The following is a 22,280-nucleotide window of genomic DNA, read 5'->3' as shown; positions in this document are numbered from 1 at the left end:
TGGCATCCCCTCTAGTCGGTTCAGCAACTACTTGATGAAGGAATCCATCAGCTATCGCATCTAGGAAAATCTGAGCCCTATTATTATTACTAGCACTGGTCCTCCAGTCTATATCTGGGAAGTTAAAGTCTCCCATGATCACGCAGTTTCCATTAGTATTTACTTTATTAAAGACATTAAAAAGGGCTGTATCCATATCCAAATTAGATCCCGGAGGTCTATAGCACACCCCAAGCACTATCGTAGGAGAGGCTTTACTAGTTTTCTTCCCCAATGTAATAGCTCAGACATTGGTGAGGTTTTTCATAGGAGTGGGTGGGCGAGATTCTGTGGCCTGCACTGTGCAGGAGGTCGGACTAGATGATCAGAATGGTCCCTTCTGACCTTAGTATCTATGAATCTATGAAACAACTGCCTGAGAAATTCTATCACTGGACACGGGAGGTAGGGATAGCTCTCACTTCTATTCTCACAGGCCCTATTCTAGGAATTATATTCCCGTGTCTTGGGGTAATTGGGGAGGCATCTGGTAGAGTCTACCCTTTGGGCCATTAGACCCTTCACTTGTCTGGTAAAGCCCATTCAGTTCCACAGGGCCTTCAGCACAGCAGGGTGGCAAAAAGCCAGATCTCATGCACATTGCAGCAGCAAATTCTACTCACTCCTGCCACCAGAGGCCAGAACTGAGAAGTAAAAGTGTCCCAAATCTTTTGGGCAAGCTGCTAGGGAAGTCCAAGCACTACAGTAGCAATGTTTACAGACAAAAGGGTCATGACTCCTGCCATACCTTCTAATCTCACAAGATCATATGTACATAGTTACTCCCATGAGATGACCTGTCCACCAGATCCAATGGGGGAGGAAGCAACACCTGCTGTTTCAGAAGAGCATCAAAGGAAGAGAGGAGGGGGTAGAAGTCACCTGTCAATGAGTGTAGGGGATTCCTTGGGAATTACTTTAGACTGCACAAGATAAATAGGATAATCAATTACCTGTCTATATTAATACACTAGAAGGGCACAGTGGTTTTAAAAGTTGAGTTTAAAAATGTGTTTCTAGAAGCCTAGAGGCCAGCTAATACACAGTCACAAAAGGCTTTTGTCAAGACTTCATGAGCCAGTATACCAAGTTCCAGCTCTTTTTTTTTTTTTTTTTTTAAACAAAGTGGCTACTGTAATAGATATGATGCTGCTCGCTATAAGAAACTATAGCTAATTGACTGTATTGAAACCAGTATGCTAGGCCCTCAAGACCTTGATTGCGAAGAAGGCTGTAATTGTAATGGAAGCAGTGCCAGAAGTTTACAATGCATTCATTTTATAAACTGCTGGAAGACAATAGTTCTCTACTATTAAGGCCTGTTCCAGAAAATGGGTTCATAGCAAAATCAGTCATGCACTGCATTATCACATTCATTGCAAGACAGAAGAGTTATGGTGACACTCTGACATAATAAACGTCCAAGTAATTCATTTATATTCAGTGTAATTGCACTGTCAGCCATGACATGTAGCATACCACAGAAAATAGGTCAAGTACTTTATGAACTACCATTAACAGTACACAGTTCAAGAGCTAGTTACTCCATGCCTAGCTACACAGTTCCATTGATTAAAAAACAAAAACAAACAAAAACCACCCCTCATTCCTGGTCTATTATTCTTTTGACATATTTTCTTCTAGTGCAGTAAATTCTGTCCAAGATTTTTAGCCTTACCATTTTTGGTCTGAGGAAGAGACCTCCCCTTTCACTCCCTCAACAGTGACTAAAAAACATCCAAACAAGCCACTTAAGATAACTTCAAGGCACTGCTGCAAGGTACAAAAGAGTGGCCTTCTCCATGTTCCAAGAGTCAGCTTTTGAACATTGCTGCCCATCAGAGTCTTCAGATTCAAGAGACAAATATCCAGAATAGCTAAAGTGGATCTTTTTGAGTCCTTTTCTTCTCTGTTCTGTAACACTCTCTCAAACGTGGCTCTCTTCTTTTCCTCCCCCCCACACCTCCCTGCCCTTACTTCTGTCTCTTATTGGACATGCTTAGCAAGATTTTGATGACCTGCATAGCGAGGACACACAGTGTTATAGCTCTCCATGGGAGAGGTTTAAAATAAACATCCCCTCCCTAAGGGAAAATTCAAGTTACAGCTTTTGCTATTATTATTCAGGTCCTTCTGAACAAAAGGTGTCAAGAAGCTAAATTTCTAAACAGGAGGAGAGCAGGGAGAAAATATTCAGAGGGGAAGCAAACAGAAGAAGATCTCTATTGTACACCAACTGGTAACACAGCCTCTAGTTAAGATTGCCCAGCACAACTCATTATGAACAGCTCCTGTTTTCAGAGGCTTATAAAAACTGCCAGGTTCTCTTTCTTTCTTTCTTTTTTTGGGGGGGAGGGGCGGGGGGAGAGAGAGAGAAGAGGGTTGTAAAATTCTAGCCACAACAGTTTGGCTGTATTCAAGAATGAGGCTAGGGAAAAATGCATTGTTCTGCCTATGTTAAAAAACCTCAGGCAACTATTTCTTTGAACAACACTGGCAGCCCCATGCTTTGGAGCAGGTGGTCACATTTGTGTCCACGATCTGCCTTTCGCCATCCTCATGAATATCTGCCCAAGTTAAGCCTTCGGTGGGGGGAGGGGGAAGGAGGAGGATAAAAATCAATCAGTTTGCACATGCTCAGAGACTCACTAGACCCTCACAGCTTGATTTCCTGAGGACTCCATCCACACTGGGTACGCTCCAGCCTTGGCAGGACTTTCCTTGCTTTTGGTTCTGGCGTCCAGATCAGGTATCCGTCTCTTCTGTGCTTTCAATGTTTACCTGCTGCCTCCCACACAGTGGGGAAGAGAAAGCTGCTCAATTTAAAGGGAGACAAGAGGACTGAGAACCAGGGAGGGGAGACTGAGACCAGAAGAAGAGCAGAGTGAAGGTCAGTGATGCAGAGTGAGAACTAGAACTGGCTGAGCAGAGTGGGACAAGAAGCTGGGGTGCACACAAATCGGGGAAGAAGCCTAAGGAGGGGGACAGAGAGCATGGGGGTAGAGGGTGACAGGAGGCTGTGGGAAGAAGAGAGCGATCAGATGAGAAGCCAGGAGTGGGAAAAAATGGGGAACGGCTGGGCAACAAGACTAGCACTGGAATAAGAAGGCTGAGCAATAGAGGCTGGGACTGAGATCAAGACTGGAGGGGGGGAATAGTGGGAGAAAATAGAAGCGGAAGGGGTTAAGCTTGTGGGGGGAACGGGCAGAAGAGTTTGTACCAGAAAAATAGAGCATGTTCCCTTTTAGGGAACCCAGGATTCCTGAGTCTCACTGTTCTTTTGCTGTCAGCAAGTATCTGTGAAACCCTGTGGCAAAGAGAGCATGTGATCCCACTCAGTGCTAGTCCACAGAGGATTATAACCTTCTATTGCCATCGTTTGCTACTTAAACTAATGAAGTAAAGTCTAGGCAGAGCATTTAAAATCCTGCCAGTGACCCTTATGATTGTCAACTGATGCCACATGATGGAATTTGTTTCTTCAGTTTGTTTTAAAAAAAAAAAAAAAAAAAAAACGACTAGGAAATTTCAGACAAACTGTTAAAAAACACACACCATTATGAAAGGTGGCAAAAAGGACAAGCACTCACAAGTCAGGAAATGCCAGAACTCAGATTGCCTTTGCAATCTTACTTTGGCCACCTTGGGCATATGAGTTTAATTGCACATCACATACATGGGTGTTTAATTTATGATTTTTTTTAAATAGACACCTGCCTTATTCAGTACTTAGGATGGACCTGCTCTGGGGATGAATTAGGGATGTTGTCTGAAGGACCCATCTCATATTTTAGTACACATCTTCCAAGTTGTGCACTATTTGTAGTACTGGCACAGACATCTCTAAGCCTACCCACAACTAAAGGCCTGTCTCCTATGAAGAAACAGGGGCAGGAATTAGGTCAAAGGATCCAAAGGGAGACACCAAGCAGAGAACCCGCAACAGTGTCTACTAGGGAGTCAGAGGGGACAGCCCAGAGGAACTCTGCCTGGAGATGTGACCAAACAAGGGAACAGAAATAGGCCTACAGTCGTAGAGCACACCCCTTTTTCCCTCCCTCCCCCCAGCTTCCTCTTCTTGGACTGATGGATGGCCATCTTGATTGGTGCCAGGAAGAGGTTGAGGAGGTCCTGCAACTTTGGGGGCCATGGATGGGGTGTGCATAAATGAGGAAGTGTGGGTAAAAGTACAGCCAGAACCTCAGTAAGAGATTCTGGAGGAGCCAAAAGAAGGGCTGCAACCTGATGCACCCTACACAGAGGTGTGCCAGTGTCTCCTTGCTGCAAAAGAGGGACTGATGTTGGTGGAGTTTGTGGACTGTGCCAGGTACACGCCTGCGCTCATGGCTCTGTGGAAAAGCTGACTACTAATATCCCTAGAGGGCTGTGGAGTAAAGGTTGATCCATAGGGGTTCCTTGCCCTCCTCAGGTGGCAGCAGGTCCTGCCAGTTGGTGTCAGGGCAGGACATGACAGCAAGGAAGTGGATGGTAAGAAGCGCACACACTCCCACTCATCATAGTCTAGGAGGTCAGAGAGTCTGGTACCACTAGCCAGAACCATCCTCTGGTGCACCAATGGGGGCTCCACCACCTGCACACTCAGGTGTGGATTGTGTAGTAGGGATCCTGCTAGGAGTTCCTCCCCCTCAGCAGCTGCTATGGACCTGGTTGCTGAGACTAGCTTCCAGGTCCTGATAAAGAGGACCAGCAGCTCAGACAGGTCTCCTGTTGGAAGACGTGTAGTGAATGACACAGGGGATTAGAGGAAGAGAAAGAATGGTCTCATGGTTAAGGCAATTAAATACTGCCCTGGGGAACTGAATCCTATCGCTTCCTATTCTAGAGTTCCTATGTGATGCTAGTTGAATTGCTTAAGCAAATAAAACATACAACAAAAACTTTCCAGAGGTGGTCACTATTTGTGTATTCCTCATTTTCTGGGTGCTGGAATGGAGACCGTAGGGTCTGATTTGCAGACATGCAGAACACTCACAATTGCACCTGAAATCAGTGGGAGTTATGCTCTGAAAGTGCTCTACAATGCTAGGGGGAGGGAAAGGAGGGAAAACCGATTCAAGACATTCCAAATTGGATGCCCAAAATTAGTGGATACTTTTGACCTTTGTCTTCGTGCCTCAGATCCTTATCTATAAAATGGGGATAGTAATACTACCTCATCTCAAGGAGGACCTGTGAAAATAAAATATTATTTGTGAAGGACTCAGATACTGCAATGATGAGCACCACAGAAACCCTCATGAGGAAATTAATACTTCTGCTCTGAATATGAGATTGTATAGTGTACAATCAATAAGAGATAGAGACACACTGAACACTGAAAAGACAAAAAAAAAAGAGTAGCTGTAGCTCACGAAAGCTTATGTTCAAATAAATTTGTTAAGGTTCTCTAAGGTGCCACAAGTCCTCCTTTTCTTTTTGTGGATACAGACTAACATGGCTGCTACTCTGAAACCCAAGAATACAAAAATATTCCATTACTGCTCATTAGCAAGAGATGTCAAGAGTAACAAGAAGGGTTTCTTCAGGTATGTTGGCAACAAGAAGAAAGCCAAGGAAAGTGTGGGCCCCTTACTGAATGAGGGAGGCAAGCTAGTGACAGAGGATGTGGAAAAAGCTAATGTACTCAATGCTTTTTTTGCCTCTGTTTTCACTAACAAGGTCAGCTCCCAGACTGCTGTGCTGGGCATCACAAAATGGGGAAGAGATGGCCAGCCCTCTGTAGAGATAGAGGTGGTTAGGGACTATTTAGAAAAGCTGGACGTGCACAAGTCCATGGGGCCGGACGAATTGCATCCGAGAGTGCTGAGGGAATTGGCGGCTGTGATTGCAGAGCCCTTGGCCATTATCTTTGAAAACTCGTGGCGAACGGGGGAAGTCCCGGATGACTGGAAAAAGGCTAATGTAGTGCCCATCTTTAAAAAAGGGAAGAAGGAGGATCCTGGGAACTACAGGCCGGTCAGCCTCACCTCAGTCCCTGGAAAAATCATGGAGCAGGTCCTCAAAGAATCAATCCTGAAACACTTAGAGGAGAGGAAAGTGATCAGGAACAGTCAGCATGGATTCACCAAGGGAAGGTCATGCCTGACTAATCTAATCGCCTTTTATGATGAGATTACTGGTTCTGTGGATGAAGGGAAAGCAGTGGATGTATTGTTTCTTGACTTTAGCAAAGCTTTTGACACGGTCTCCCACAGCATTCTTGTCAGCAAGTTAAGGAAGTATGGGCTGGATGAATGCACTATAAGGTGGGTAGAAAGCTGGCTAGATTGTCGGGCTCAACGGGTAGTGATCAATGGCTCCATGTCTAGTTGGCAGCCGGTGTCAAGTGGAGTGCCCCAGGGGTCGGTCCTGGGGCCCGTTTTGTTCAATATCTTCATAAATGATCTGGAGGATGGTGTGGATTGCACTCTCAGCAAATTTGCGGATGATACTAAACTGGGAGGAGTGGTAGATACGCTGGAGGGGAGGGATAGGATACAGAAGGACCTAGACAAATTGGAAGATTGGGCCAAAAGAAATCTAATGAGGTTCAATAAGGATAAGTGCAGGGTCCTGCACTTAGGATGGAAGAATCCAATGCACCGCTACAGACTAGGGACCGAATGGCTCGGCAGCAGTTCTGCGGAAAAGGACCTAGGGGTGACAGTGGACGAGAAGCTGGATATGAGTCAGCAGTGTGCCCTTGTTGCCAAGAAGGCCAATGGCATTTTGGGATGTATAAGTAGGGGCATAGCGAGCAGATCGAGGGACGTGATCGTTCCCCTCTATTCGACACTGGTGAGGCCTCATCTGGAGTACTGTGTCCAGTTTTGGGCCCCACACTACAAGAAGGATGTGGATAAATTGGAAAGAGTACAGCAAAGGGCAACAAAAATGATTAGGGGTCTAGAGCACGTGACTTATGAGGAGAGGCTGAGGGAGCTGGGATTGTTTAGTCTGCAGAAGAGAAGAATGAGGGGGGATTTGATAGCTGCTTTCAACTACCTGAAAGGGGGTTTCAAAGAGGATGGCTCTAGACTGTTCTCAATGGTAGCAGATGACAGAACGAGGAGTAATGGTCTCAAGTTGCAATGGGGGAGGTTTAGATTGGATATTAGGAAAAACTTTTTCACTAAGAGGGTGGTGAAACACTGGAATGCGTTACCTAGGGAGGTGGTAGAATCTCCTTCCTTAGAGGTTTTTAAGGTCAGGCTTGACAAAGCCCTGGCTAGGATGATTTAACTGGGACTTGGTCCTGCTTTGAGCAGGGGGTTGGACTAGATGACCTTCTGGGGTCCCTTCCAACCCTGATATTCTATGATTCTATTCTATGATTCTAAGTGTCAATGAAATTAATGAAATTAATTAATGAAACCTGTCATTATGCAAGGCACTGAATTTAGCCGTATAGAGTGGAAATCTGTCAACTTCATGCCGACGAAGTGAGCTGTAGCTCACAAAAGCTTATGCTCTAATAAATTTGTTAGTCTCTAAGGTGCCACAAGTACTCCTTTTCTTTTTGCAAATACAGACTAACACGGCTGCTACTCTGAAACCTGCTCATTAAGTGAGCGCTGAATCCTGTGCACGGAATTGAACAGGGGTCATTTGGAAAAGAAAAATAGTACACAATCATGTAATTATCATAATGCATGCATACAAGGGGCCAAATTAAGGTGCACTGTGCAACCTTAATTCTGACATTTCGTAACTTTATTAAATATATTCCCCTTTCAAATTCACCAACAATACACCCTGTTTACATGTAATGTTCTAAAAATATAACTACTTAACTAGCTTGCTCACCATGATTCACAGCATCAAGGATTAGTGTCACTTAACTATACAATTCAGTGGATCCTAAGTGTTCTGGGGGTTAAAAGTAAGCGTACCATTACAGCCAAAAACACAAGGGAGTGATTTAGTCATTAAGACAGTTTTTCTTCTGCAGTCTGATTCAGACAACACTGGATTATAAATTGCTCCATTTTTAAAGTCAGATAAAAAGGGGACACTGTAGGAAGGTAAGTACCACTGGTGTGATTACTATTGGCTGTTTTCAGGGTTAAACTGGACAAATCTCAAAATAATCAGCAAAATACTGGCTACAAAAATTAGCCACTCCCCCATCTGCACTCAGATATACAGAGATTGGCAGCAGTAGTGAACTGCAACATAGGAAATGCTTTTTAAGCCATCATCTCCTTTTAGAGTTTTATATTTCCTATTCCTCTTTCTCCTGACCTGGGAAAAGGGGAGGGGAGATGAGATATTATTCTGGGGAGCAAAGGAAGCTCGAGAAAAACACAAACAGGATACCCTTGGGAAATGATGGAAAATGACTCAAGAAGCCAAGATGGCGGCTTCTCACTGGGTTGAAAAATAAAATGCAACCTCTTTCAGACTTCCCTTGATGCAAGCAGAAGGGAAGATAGCCGATTGCTCAAAGCCTTTGAGCCCATGCTTAGGACTGAGAAGAAAGGCTTGGGCTTACTACCCAGTGTACAAAGGAAACTGTTTCTTGGTTTCCCAAAACTGGAACTAGATGTAGGTTTCTTTTCTGGGAAGCTAAACTTGTTGCCTGACATGTCAGGTAGAGTAAAATCCAGGGGTTCTTAAAAAGAGAGGAACCTCCCGCACACACAACTCCACACCCCAGGAGAAGAGGTATTGTAAAGAGCTGGGATGAGCTAGCCCCCCAACACCAAGTCTAATACTCAGCGAGCCACTAGGGAAGAATAGAGGATGCTGGTGGAAACCCTTAATGTTTTGAGCAATATAGTTCAGATTAAGCCCCTTGGGCAAACAGTTAGGTTCCTGCTACCCACATCCTTTAGAGGAAATGAAAAAACAAAAACCCAGAACTTTCACCTCATCTAACCAGCTAATAACTAGTTTAAGAACAGCAGGGCATTCAATTTTCTAGAGACCCCATTTTCACACCCAGGGTACCTTTTAGATTCTTTTCTTAGTAAGAAATATGTGAATCCACGCTTGGGATAACTGGCTTTCTCCACTCAGACATTCAGTAACAAATACTTCCTGGGCAGATTTGATAAGACAAAACAACCAGCCCACTTACCGAGTGGACATTCTCTGTGGTCTTGGACTGGGAAGAAATTCTGCAAAACCAACATGCCTCAGTACTCAAACTCTTCAAAAGCTTGGGGTGTGGCGGGGAGAAGAGAGGCAAGAGATTGGGAGTGTTTCCTGCATAGTACCCAGTTGCAATGAAGAGTTACCTCTCACCTACAGAAGGTTGCTGTAGGGTAGGATGGAGCAAACTCTCAAAACGGAGGGACTTCTGAGTGTTTCCTTCTTAAAATATACTATAATTTGAGCCCTTTTAAGGTTCTGAATGTTCTATGGCACCAGCTAGTAAGAAGGGGGAAAAAAAAAAAAAAAAGCTTTCCTTAGGTGACTGTCTACATCAGAATCTCCTGATATGACTCATTGTTACAAAAATTTACTAGCAACAAAGCAGGACCTAGTGACATCTTTAGCAAGAAAGAGTTTAATACTTAGATAGATACGGTCTTAAAAAAATAAAAAGGTATTTATTCTAAAATAATGCTGGTTAAGCTTTTTTTTTTTAAAAAAAGTGGCAATTTTCAGTTGCCATTGAAACAGCCGTAAAAAGGCTACTATAAGAATCTTAATCAGCTTCATAGTTTGTGGATAACATTGTTATTTATGTAGTAGGGGCCATGTCGTAACAGTTCACTTATAGCTGAACACTTCCTGCCTAATGACATGAATGAGTCAGCCAAGAGTAATCCATATCTTTTTTGAAAACCAAAATAGATTTACTATGACAAAGCTCAAATTGCAGACTCCGATTAGGAAGACAGCACTCTGATCCTCATTTCCTTTTGAAACGGAGACTGCCCTCGAGTGAAGGAAAACAACGCAATCCTCCCACATAAGCAAGACTAACACAGACTGCGATGAGGAGATGGTAACTAGAAGGCAGTAACCACGAAACTGAAGTAAAAAACCTAAGTTAGACATTTACAGACATCTTCCTCTTACATATACTTCCTCCAATCAGAATGTATTACTAATATGCACAATTTGGCAAGTGAAGAGAGAAGGACTAGACCCTGGAGACCCAGGAACACCCAGGATAGGTAGTGGGGGGGATCTCCACAGGAGTTTTGAAGTGAAGTGCAATCACATCAGCGGTAAGCCTAGTGTACAGGTAGAGGGTTCCTAGAGTCTCTCTCTCAGCCAAGGGGTAGGAGGGATAGATTATTTTTGAATGCTATCCACAGGCTTTGGGCACACTGTTCTACATGCATCAGGCAGAGCAAAACAAAAGTATGTTCAGCAAGGGAAGATGGAACCAATACACCAGACAGTTTTGTGGTGAAATACCCTAATTTGATCACCAATTTGATTCTCCATTGGAGAACCTGTGAGCCTGGCAGATAAACAACAAGCCAGCCTCTAAATTGAATTTTTTTTTTTTTTAAAATAAAGTTATCCAGTGTGATTTTACATACAAATTAAGAGGCAACTCCAACAATTTTAACAAAATGGCAAAGTTTGAGTACAGCCTTGTTTAATAAGGACTGTTTCTCTAGGTAAATGCATCCGATGAAGTGAGCTGTAGCTCACGAAAGCTTATGCTCTAATAAATTTGTTAGTCTCTAAGGTGCCCCACGTACTCCTGTTCTTTTTGTGAATACAGACTAACATGGCTGCTACTCTGAAACCTTTCTCTAGGTTGTATTTGTTAAAAATTATGTTTGATCTTGATGGGCAAAATATTTATTTTTTTTTAAACCAATTAAGATAATTGATGGTCCTTAAGTTTATAGACTTTCAACTAAGTAATTCACCTACACAACTGGATTTTCATAAAATTCCCAGATTGTTGTCAGACAGTAAAACAAAAGGGAAAAAAAACCCACTAACATCAGGTAGCACCAGCATGCTTACCCCAAGACAGGAAAAAAAAAGTTAAACTTCACATTTGATTTTATACAAGGTGGACACTGCAGATAAATGCCACTTTAAACTGACTAAGCAATTACAGCTGTCTAGATACCAGAAGAAGGCCTCTTAGTTTTTTAAGTATCTGATACTTACTGAACGTCTTACAGATGTCAGAGACCGCTTTGAAGACTCTATCAGAGAAATTCACTTTCACCTTCACATACTTCATATTTGGAAGCTGAAGGCGGAGTAATTTGTGTTGAGGAGTGAACTGGAGCTTAGCATCAGCTTGTATGCCATACTTATCCAAGGTCCAGTGAGTTTTAAGGAGCCAGGTTCTCTTCTTTTCCCACCATAGCGCATGATCTGACCAATCTTTCTTGACATCTAGAGGGGAAAAGTAATTTGAAAAAAAAATAAATTAAGAACCATTTTTACTTCTACTTAAAAATATATTCACTAAAAAAAGTGAGTCAACATGAAATTTGTTGTTAAATGCAGTGCAAGTACCTTTCCCAGACCTGAAGAGCTCTGTGTGGCTCAAAAGCTGGTCTTTCACCAACAGAAGTTGGTCCAATAATTGATATTGCCTCACTTACCTCTTTCAAACATGAAATCTAGTCAGTTTCAAATAAGTATTTTAAGATACGTTATTTGTATTCCAATAGCACCTAATGGCCACAACAAAAACAGTGGGACAGTGATTTCAGATGTTGTAAAAATACAGTGAGCGGTTATACATTTTTTCTGGCATCACTTAAGCAGTTAGCAAACTGGTGTGTTGTAACCACTTGCTTTTTGAGCAAGCAGTTTTGTCTCCTTGTTTCTTTGTGCTTCCCTTGTCTGTTACATGCATCTGTTTATTCTCTTCTACTTAGATTGGAAGACACTCCTTGAGGCAGGGACTGTCTCTTATGTATCTGTACAGCACCTAATACAGGGGGCTTCTAGGCACCACCACAATATTAATTATTAGTGACAAGACAAAGGCTAGGGGGGAAAACAGAGGCACAAAAAGTTCAAGTGACTTACTAAGGATCTCACAGCCAGACAGTAGCAGGGCAGAGAGACCTGGGTTGTTTCTAAGTCCCTGTCAAGATCTCATACTGAAGGCATCTGCTGTTCATTTCCTTTGTCAATTTTTGAGGTTTTACAGTCATTGCCTATGTTTATCTCCCACGTTGCAGTACAAGAGATCCACACAACCAAAAGATGAAACAGGTCACCTACACAGGGACAGAAGTGTAACTAATTTTACACAAAGTGCCCTTAAATGAATAAAACGAGAACGATATTTCCTCACGTTACCTATAAACAATAGGTATGACGTTTTCAAACAGAAGCAAGATTTTTTTTAAACCTCCCTTTCAGAGTAATCTAGTGAAAAAAACGTGATTTAACCCCATAGTCTACCCCATCACAAATAGCTTCTAACAACATTAAGATATCAGACTTTTTGAAAATCAGGCCTCTTTTATAAAGAGGTCAAATTGGGACCCCCCCACCAAACCAAACCAAAGGCATCTCAGATAGATAACCTACACATATCTGCAGCACATACTGTATGTTGTAAAACGCAGAATGGAAGTCCACACTCCCACATGCTTTATGACGCTGCCTCTGAGTCTTCTGTGCTTCAGACATGACAAATGCGGTTTCCCCCATTACACTTTTAAGATAAGTATATCAAGAACAATGCAAGTGCTACAGTGAACTTCTTTGACATTTGTCTACAGTTCCATAGGTGGAGAATATACATAGAGAATAATGACAGCTCCTTCCTCAGAATCCAACAAGCTAGTTAGATTTACTTGACATGAGGCAAGGGAGAGCGCAATTCGTGAACAATGTTAGGATTTATTGCTTACATTGTTCTCTCCTTCTTCAATCTTCCTATTATCAGCTTGTATCTCTTGACGTCTTAATACATTAGACCCGGTGTGGTAAGACAGATCCTTAGTGTTGCCAAATCTCATGTGCACTGGTTAAATGGTGCAGAGGGGACTTACAGTTGCCTTAAGTGGGAAAATGAGGATCTTCCCAAGTGTGGGGGAATCCCTGGCTGGTTTAGAACTGGTTACACACTTCTAACCCCTCCCCTCTCACAACAACATAAAAGAGTCGAGCCACACAGTGTGCTCTGCCAGCAAGGATTGCTGGAGCAAAACAGCATGTGCAAGATTTCTAAGGCTATTCTAAAATTATGCTGTGGGTCAGGCCAGCTGCCAAGACTATGGACAAAAATGCTCCCCACACCCCCAACTGGTGTGTTGAAAGCTGCTCCACTGCACTTGAGGATTCACTTTTTGAAGATAGTGGGCTATGTATTGGCATAAAAAAGTTTAATCAAAAATATATATTTTTTATTGCAAATAAAAAACAAATGCTTCCACAGAACGTCATCTACATGTATGCATGAGATTCCTAAAAAGTTTAGGAAAATTAGAGATTCATTCATAAAGTAAATATTAAGAGTACAGTACAGTACAGCTAGCAAGAGAGGTTAAGAGTAACAAGAAGGGTTTCTTCAGGTATGTTAGCAATAAGAAGAAAGTCAAGGAAAGTGTGGGCCCCTTACTGAATGAGGGAGGCAACCTACTGACCGAGGATGTGGAAAAAACTAGTGTACTCAATGCTTTTTTTGCCTCTGTCTTCACGAACAAGGTCAGCTCCCAGACTGCTGCACTGGGCAGCACAGCATGGGGAGGAGGTGACCAGCCCTCTGTGGAGAAAGAAGTGGTTCGGGACTATTTAGAAAAGCTGGACGAGCACAAGTCCATGGGGCCGGATGTGCTGCATCCGAGAGTGCTAAAGGAGTTGGCGGATTTGATTGCAGAGCCATTGGCCATTATCTTTGAAAACTCAAGGCGATCGGGGAAGTCCCGGAGGACTAGAAAAAGGCTAATGTAGTGCCCATCTTTAAAAAAAGGGAAGGAGGAGGATCTTGGGAACTACAGGCCAGTCAGCTGCACCTCAGTCCCTGGAAAAATCATGGAGCAGGTCCTCAAGGAATCAATTCTGAAGCACTTAGAGGAGAGGAAAGTGATCAGGAACAGTCAGCATGGATTCACCAAGGGCAAGTCATGTCTGACTAATCTAATTACCTTCTATGATGAGATAAATGGCTCTGTGGATGAGAGGAAAGTAGTGGACATGTTGTTCCTTGACTTTAGCACAGCTTTTGACACGGTCTCCCACAGTATTCTTGCCAGCAAGTTAAAGAAGTATGGGCTGGATGAATGGACTATAAGGTGAATAGAAAGCTGGCTAGATTGTCGGGCTCAACGGGTAGCGATCAATGGCTCCATGTCTAGTTGGCAGCTGGTATCAAGTGGAGTGCCCCAAGGGTCACTCCTGGGGCCAGTTTTATTCAATATCTTCATCCTCCAGATCATTTATGATGAGGATTGCACCCTCAGCAAGTTTGCAGATGACACTAAACTGGGTGGACAGGTAGATATGCTGGAGGGTAGGGATAGGATACAGAGGGCCCTAGACAAATTAGAGGATTGGGCCAAAAGAAATCTGATGAGGTTCAACAAGGACAAGTGCAGAGTCCTGCAGTTAGGACGGAAGAATCCCATGCACTGCTACAGACTAGGGACTGAATGGCTCGGCAGCAGTTCTGCAGAAAAGGACCTAGGGGTTACAGTGGACGAGAAGCTGGATACGAGTCAACAGTGTGCCCTTGTTGCCAAGAAGGCCAATGGCATTTTGGGATGTACAAGTAGGAACAGATCGAGGGACGTGATCGTTCCCCTCTATTCGACGACGTGTGGGGCCAAAAACTGGACACAGTACTCCAGATGAGGCCTCACCATACAAGAAGGATGTGGAAAAATTGGAAAACGTCCAGCGGGAGGGCAACAAAAAAAGATTAGGGGACTGGAACACATGACTTATGAAGAGAGGCTGAGGGAATTGGGATTTTTTTAGTCTGCAGAAGAGAAGAATGAGGGGGGATTTGATAGCTGCTTTCAACTACCTGAAAGGGGGTTCCAAAGAGGATGGATCTAGACTGTTCTCAGTGGTAGCAGATGACAGAACAAGGAGTAATGGTCTCAAGTTGCAGTGGGGGAGGTTTAGGTTGGATATTAGGAAAAACCTTTTCACTAGGAGGGTGGTGAAGCGCTGGAATGCGTTACCTAGGGAGGTGGTGGAATCTCCTTCCTTACAAGTTTTTAAAGTCAGGCTTGACAAAGCCCTGGCTAGGATGATTTAGTTGGGGATTGGTCCTGCTTTGAGCAGGGGGTTGGACTAGATGACCTCCTGAGGTCCCTTCCAATCCTGAGATTCTGTGATTCTATGATCACCTGTGTATTTCATAGACTGATAGACTAAGGATAGAAGGCACCAGACTGATCATTTATGTTCTGTGTTATATTGGAAATCAGAACTACTCTCCACTCCACCCCCACAATTCCTGTGTGAATTAGATAATGCCTTTTAGAAAAGCATCCAGTCTTGACTGAAAAAATTCCAGTGATGAAGAACCCTTTTGAGCTTCTGTTAGGATTTCAGACTTTATCAACAATGAAAAGGAAGCTTACTAAAACTGCACTGCAAAGTACATCCATTGATGGGGAGGCTTTGCCAGTTCTCTGGTGTCATATTAAAAGCAGATTCTCTTGTGATCATAGAATTAATTGACCTGAGTTACAGTTGATAGTCTTTTTACAGTACAGGTGAATCGAATCATATGCACACTTAACTTATGCAAATTCAACTATACGCGCTCGGCAAAGATACCTGTAAATAGTGTGGGCAATTCTGCTCACCATTCCACTCAATGAGCATATGTCCCAGAGTAAGCATGAGATGGGAGACGTGAATCTGCTGTTCCCTCAGTTGGTCTCAGTTCCCACATGCCTCATATAGTGCGAGCATCTCACTGCACTGAGTGTGATTATAGTATTTAAAGATACTGTTTGTATTTTTCGTACAACATGGCCCCTAAAAACGCAACCCAACTGCTTCATCTGGTGCTCAACTGAAGAAACACCGATCTGTTCTAACACTGGAGAAAAAACTGGCTGTGTTGGACTTTTGAGAGACGGTATGTTGGTCTCCATGGCACATAAATATGGCCGCAACGAATCTAGCATCCGTGCCATCAAGATTAAAGAGAAAAATTTGTCAAGCTGTGGCATCAAGTGCTCCAATAACTGCTAAGGTGATGAGCCAGGTGCGTGATAAGACTTTAGTGAAGACTGAAAAGGCATTAAACTTATGGCTAGGAGACATGAACTGTAAACATGTGCCCATTGATGGCAACACGTTGTGAGAAAAGGCTCTTGGCCTCTACACGCTGTTCAAACCTCCCGCCGAAGAGGGACAGACTTCTGATGAGAAGGAATTCAAAGCCAGCCAAGGTTGGCTTAACTGTTTTAGGAACTGCTTCAACCTCAAAAAACGTGCAGACAACTGGTGAAGCTGCATCTGCCAATGGAAAGGCAGCAAAAGCCTACCCCGAACAATTAAAGAAAATCATAGAAGAAAAGGGCTATCTTCCGGAACAAGTTTTTAATGCTGACTAGACTTGGCTCTTCTGGAAAAAAAATGCCCAACCGCACTTACACTTCGAAATCAGAAAGACAAGCCCCTGGCTTCAAAGCAGCTAAAGACCATGTGACTGTTTTGTGGCAATGTGGCTGGGCATTTAATAAAACCGGGCTTGCTCTACAGGATTTCAAATCCCCGTGCCCTAAAAGGCAAGAACAAATCTCCTGCCTGTGTTCTGGCAACCAAATAAAAAGGCTTGGGTGATGGCAGCATTATTTCTGGATTGGTTCCACAAGTGTTTCATTCTGGAGGTTAAGCGGTACCTCAAAAGAGAAAGGACTTGACTTTAAAGTGTTGCTGATCGTAGACAATGCTCCTGGCCACCCTGTGGCACTCCGGTTTGCGCACAACGACGCTGAAGTAGTCTTTCTCCCCCCCGCCAATACCACCTCCATCCTCTCGATCAAGGTGAGATTCGCTGTTTCAATGCCACATATAAGAGGTTTATGTTCTCACGGACACGTAGCACTGTGGATGATGATCCTGATCTTAAATGTGATGGAGTGTTGGAAGTCCTTCAACACTGCCGATTGCATCACTTATATTAAAACAGGCAATGGATGCAATCAAGCCTGAAACAGTCAATGCATGTTGGCAAAACCTATGGAAAGAATGTGTGAATGATTTTAAGGGTTTGCTGACCATTGACAAAGAAGTGAAACGCATAGTTCAGGTGGCAATGGCTTCGTCGACATCCTTGAGGAAGAAATTGAAGAATTATTTGAGAGCCATAGAGAAACATTGACTAACAAAGAGTTAGAGGAACTGATAAAATGGTCTACAGAAAACCAAGATGATGACGACGACCAGGAAGAGCCAGCAAGTTGGAATCTTCATAAATTTGTTGAAGTGTTCCAAGTGGCGAAAGACTTGAATGATTTAATTTCTGAATATGATCCCTCTATGGAACGAAGCCTCAAAAAAAAAAAAAAATCACATGTAGTATTAGGGGCTATTTGAGACCGTATCAAGAAACGTTTGAGCAGCTCAAGAGACAAACAGCGACAGTGGCCGATCACCATGTTTTTCCAGGAAAAACAACCAGCAACAGATGAGCCTATGCAATCAACTTCTTGAGCTGAACCAGAGCCAACCACTTTGTGTACAACTCGCTCTCAGTCACCTCCGTCTCCTGGATTGGCATCAAGCTCTGATGACCCCCTGTAATTACCCCCCCATAATTACCCCCTATATTTAAAAATACAGTACTGTAAAATTGTATTTTGCACAAGTACTCTATTGTATAGAGTAATGTACAGTATATATTTTACATATTACTGTACAGGATTGTATACACAAAACCATGTACAGTATACTGTACTTCATGGGCGATTTAAGAAATTTTCAAGGGTAATTTTGACTATATGCGATTTTCGCCTTACGCGCGGACTTTAAAACCTAACTCCACTGTAGATGTTAGCTGTCTTCTCCACTGGGAGAAGTCTAAAATCTGGGAGTTTAAAGAACTAGCTAACACGCAAGCACCAAAACAAGCATTTTTAAAATAGCCAACCTTAAAAGGCAGATGACTGACAGTACAAATGCCATATAATGAATAATATATTCTAGGAGTTTTATTATAAAAAACATTTCTGCAAGCACATCTCTTAACTTCTGAAGCTAACTGATGCTCAGACAAGGAGAGATGGAAGAAGAATCTGAATTACAATGAATCTTCCTGCTTTATACCTGCATTCTATCTTGATCTCAGGATCACTAAGAAAGTTCACAGAATATAAAAGGAACAGGTTTCTTTAAGCATGAAAAAAAAAAAAATCCTATTGGTAGAATCCTGGAGCTAGAAAGTGGGAATGTCAGCTAAACTTTTCAGCAGCTTTGTACAATCAAATTAAACAAAACCAAATATAGAAAAGCATGCAAACTTGCACAAGCCTTGGCTACTCTCGAAAATCTGATACATCATTACAATGAACTTTGGACATGAAGTCCAGCTTCTGCTATCCTGAAAGTTTATGAAGTTGGCACTGAAAATAGAGTCAATTTGAATCTCTAACACTTGTCAAGTATCAGAGGGTAGCAGCGTTAGTCTGTATTCATGAAAACAACAAGGAGTCCTGTGGCACCTTAAAGACTAATGGATTTATTGGAGCATAAGCTTTTGTGGGTAAAAACCCCACTTCTTCAGATGCATGGAGTGAAAATTACAGATGCAGACATAAATATACTGACACCTGAAGAGAAGGGAGTTACCTCACAAGTGGAGAACCAGTGTTGACAGGGCCAATTTGATCAGGGTGGATGTACTCCACTCCCAACAATAGATGAGGTGGTGTCCATTCCAGGAGAGGCACAGCTGCTTCTGTAATGAGACAGCCACTCCCAGTCCCTATTCAAGCCCAAATTAATGGTGTTAAATTTGCAAATGAATTTTAGTTCTGCTGTTTCTGAAGTTTTTTTGTTCAAGTATAGCTTCTTTCAAATCTGTTATAGAATGTCCAGGAAGACTCAAGTGTTCTCCCACTGGCTTTTGTATGTTACCATTCCTAATGTCCGATTTGTGTCCATTTATTCTTTTACGTAGGGACTGTCAGGTTTGGCCAATGTACATGGCAGAAGGGCATTGCTGGCACATGATGGCATATATAACATTAGTAGACATGCAGGTGAATGAGCCTCTGATGGTATGGCTGATGTGTTTGGGTCCTCTGATGGTGTAACTTGTGTAACACTGATGGTGTAACACTTGTGTAACTTCAGGGCTACAGAGGGTGGACTTGTGGTTTTAAAAAAAAAAAAATCAAGCAGCAATTTGCGTGGCACTGTCTTTTGGGCTGAGACGAAAGCTCTAACTGTATGCAGAAATTTTGATTTTTACCTTTTGTAATGCACAACAGGTAAAAATCAAACTGTTATGCAAAGAATCTTGTAACTACCTTACAGATAGTTATGTTTCTTTATTCAAAGAAAACTTGCTAGATTTACAAATGCAGTTCTATAGGTGGTCATTTAAAAAACAGCAAGTTTCTAAAAAGACAGCTTGGATAAAACTACATTTAGCAATTGCCCCATTAAGTCAGACTTCAATGACCATGTTAGGTTTAGGAATTTTTCGTGGTTTCTAATGTAATAAAATGCAACCAGTTAAAGTTAGTTTTGCAGAGAGAGACTTGAAAGTGTTTCAATTATGTCCTATCATAGGTATCTAAATGTTCATTAAAATGTCTCAGTTGTCTACTGACGAATTTGTCTTGGTAACAGTTGTGTGACAGCAGGAGAGGGATTTTTGCTTGTATGCACTGCAATTATTGAACACATTTCCTATTACTATTCCAAATAGCAAATCTGAGTGTTTAACAAGGATCTCAAAATTACTTTTCGCAAGCATTAAGACTCCCTACAAACCGAAGACTCAGATATGTATAATATCCATTTTAGAGAGTTATGGACCTTGAAGCAGTGGCGATCATGCATCCAGAGTCACACAACGAATCACAGCAGAGGTAGGAACAGAACCAGAAGCCCTGACTTGCAGTAGCACGCTTTAACTATTAAATTATACTCACTAGCTGCTACTTTTAGCTATGAAATTTACTTGATTGTACAGCAACTGTGTCATTTTAAGGTAAGTACTGTATAAACACTTGAACTCAGTAAGACTTTATTGACATGACAAGCTGGACAAGTATCAAAGGCACAGACCCCTACGATTAGGATGGATTGATTTACAAAGTGATTTTAATTAAGTTAAATCAACAAGCAGAAAGTCGTCTTAATGATTAAAATAAATTTATGTTTTGTATTTGTACTTTTAGTTATTTTTTTCCAGAAGTGCTAATTCTCATTAGTTGGTAACCAATAAAACATGCTGATTTGCAACTAAATAGTTTTTCAACTAAATTGGTGCTTCTTTTTCTACCAAAAAGAGAATACACTATAGTTATACTAAAACAGTTATATAGCTGAATTTATTCAGATTCTTAATTTTTTACTTTACGTTAAATGTGCTGGATACCTACAAAAGAGTTCATCAAAACATGGTTTACATTTAAAACAAAACAAAAAGGAAGCATTATCTAGCTTTCCTCTTTTCCACTCCCAGTGGGTTTCTTAACTTTGAATTAGTCAAATATTGACCAGAACTAGGGGCATAAACTGAAGTGAAGAAAATATTTTCTGCATACACGCAGAAGATGCTACTATGGTCAAAATCCAGTTTAGCACTTCTAACTCTGATTCCAGATGCATGGCCAGTGACTTCCACACATTCGGTGGCCTGACTTTTTTTAAAAAAAAACAAACATGGCAGCAAATATGCAAGATATACTTATTTTAAATCGTTACAATAAATTTAGGCCTTAACGTAAGTTGTCAATTTCAAAATAGGCTTATTTTTAATAATAAACCTTATTTAATTTAAATTCAAAAATCCAATCTTTATTTATTTTTAATCAGTTTGCATTCATCCTTACTAGAGATGCTAGTCATGAGTAGGCAAGATCCCCCCAGAATAGGACTACATGCGGTGTCCATTTGTCTGCAATTACAAAGCAGATCTGAACCAGGCTGAGCCACTGGTGCAATACAGCAAGGATACATACACATGTGCACACTCTTTCTCCTCATCACTAACTCTTAGGCCTGGTCTACACTACAAAGTTGGGTCAACTAAGCAGCCTTGCGTTGACCTTGTTGTGCATGTGGTCTACACTCCAATTTGTCTCTCACTGATGTAAGTGCCTGACTACAGCAATGCAATGACATCATCTCCCCAAGTGGTGCTGAGCCACAGTTGACGTACTAAAGGTCAATGCAGTGTGAGTGGAGACACATTACTTTTGTCAACCCTAATAATTCTCCAGCAGCGCTCCCACATTGCCTGACACTGACGGCTCTGGTCACAATTGTGAATTCCTCTGCTTCAGGGGTCAGAGAGACTGGAAGCCCCTTCCCCTCCCTCCCTGGCCTTTGAAGCCCCATTAAGTTTGGAAATGCCTTTTCCCAATTGTGCAGTTTGACAAGCACACCTAGCAGCTCTCCATTGTTTGGTGCAACTGCCCAGATGACCATGCTGGCTACATGCTAGAGACATACTCTGGCTTGGAGTAGACAGGAAATATTAGATCCCCTGGGCCTGTTGGGAGAAGACTCTACTCAAGCACAGCTAAGGACCAGCCTTAGGGTATGCCTACACAGCAAAGAAAAACCCACGCCCGCTGACTTGGGCTCGAGCTGCGAGACTGGTCTGTTGCTGTACAGACTTCCAGGCTTGGACTGGAGCCCAAGCCCTGGAACCCTCCCACCCTGCAAAGTCCCAGGCTCCAGTCTGTGCCTACAAGTCTACACAGCAATGAAACAGCCCCAAGTCAGTGGGCACAGGCCAGCTGCAGGATTTTTTTTTTGCTGTGTAGACATGTTCACATTCCTATGGGTATGTGCAAGCCGATTGCATGGGGGATGCAGGAAAACAGGTACAACAGAGACAAGCAGCAGTGCTGCATGAAAGCAAAAGAACTGCATCAGGCACATCAGAAGGCCAGGGCGGCCAACAGTCAATCTGGTGCTGAGCTGCAGACCTGGTGCTTTTGCAAACAGTTGCGTGCCATACTTTTCAGAGATGCCCCTGCCACCCCACACACCTGAGCTGCAGATATCCAGCATGAACAGTGAGGAGGAGGATAGAGTACGTGACCAGAGGATCCACCTATGCCGCAGGCCAGGACTTGTTTGAAAGTCTACTGCAGTGCAGTGCACCCTGACAGTCAAGCACAGGTGAGACT

At 42.5% G+C, this 22,280-nt stretch overlaps 1 protein-coding gene and 1 long non-coding RNA gene across 12 annotated transcripts in view; one reads left to right on the top strand and one right to left on the bottom strand.

Annotated features, from left to right (window-relative positions):
- The window catches only part of FERMT2 (FERM domain containing kindlin 2), a 113,108-nt gene that overhangs the window by 50,790 nt on the left and 40,038 nt on the right, over nt 1-22,280 (bottom strand). For all 11 annotated transcript variants that reach the window (XM_043516269.1, XM_038405923.2, XM_043516270.1 and 8 more), the window contains exon 3: nt 11,134-11,367. In XM_043516269.1, the coding sequence (XP_043372204.1) occupies nt 11,134-11,367 (234 nt within the window). The remainder of the gene's footprint in view (nt 1-11,133; nt 11,368-22,280) is intronic.
- Nucleotides 1-22,280, top strand: part of LOC122460569 — a 30,843-nt gene that overhangs the window by 5,312 nt on the left and 3,251 nt on the right. Inside the window, exon 2 of the long non-coding RNA XR_006281964.1 lies at nt 22,116-22,272. This is a non-coding gene — a long non-coding RNA (uncharacterized LOC122460569). The remainder of the gene's footprint in view (nt 1-22,115; nt 22,273-22,280) is intronic.

Source organism: Dermochelys coriacea, chromosome 6 (genome assembly GCF_009764565.3).
Source record: "Dermochelys coriacea isolate rDerCor1 chromosome 6, rDerCor1.pri.v4, whole genome shotgun sequence".
NCBI lineage: Eukaryota > Metazoa > Chordata > Testudines > Dermochelyidae > Dermochelys > Dermochelys coriacea.
This window is presented reverse-complemented; position numbering and strand designations above follow the sequence as displayed.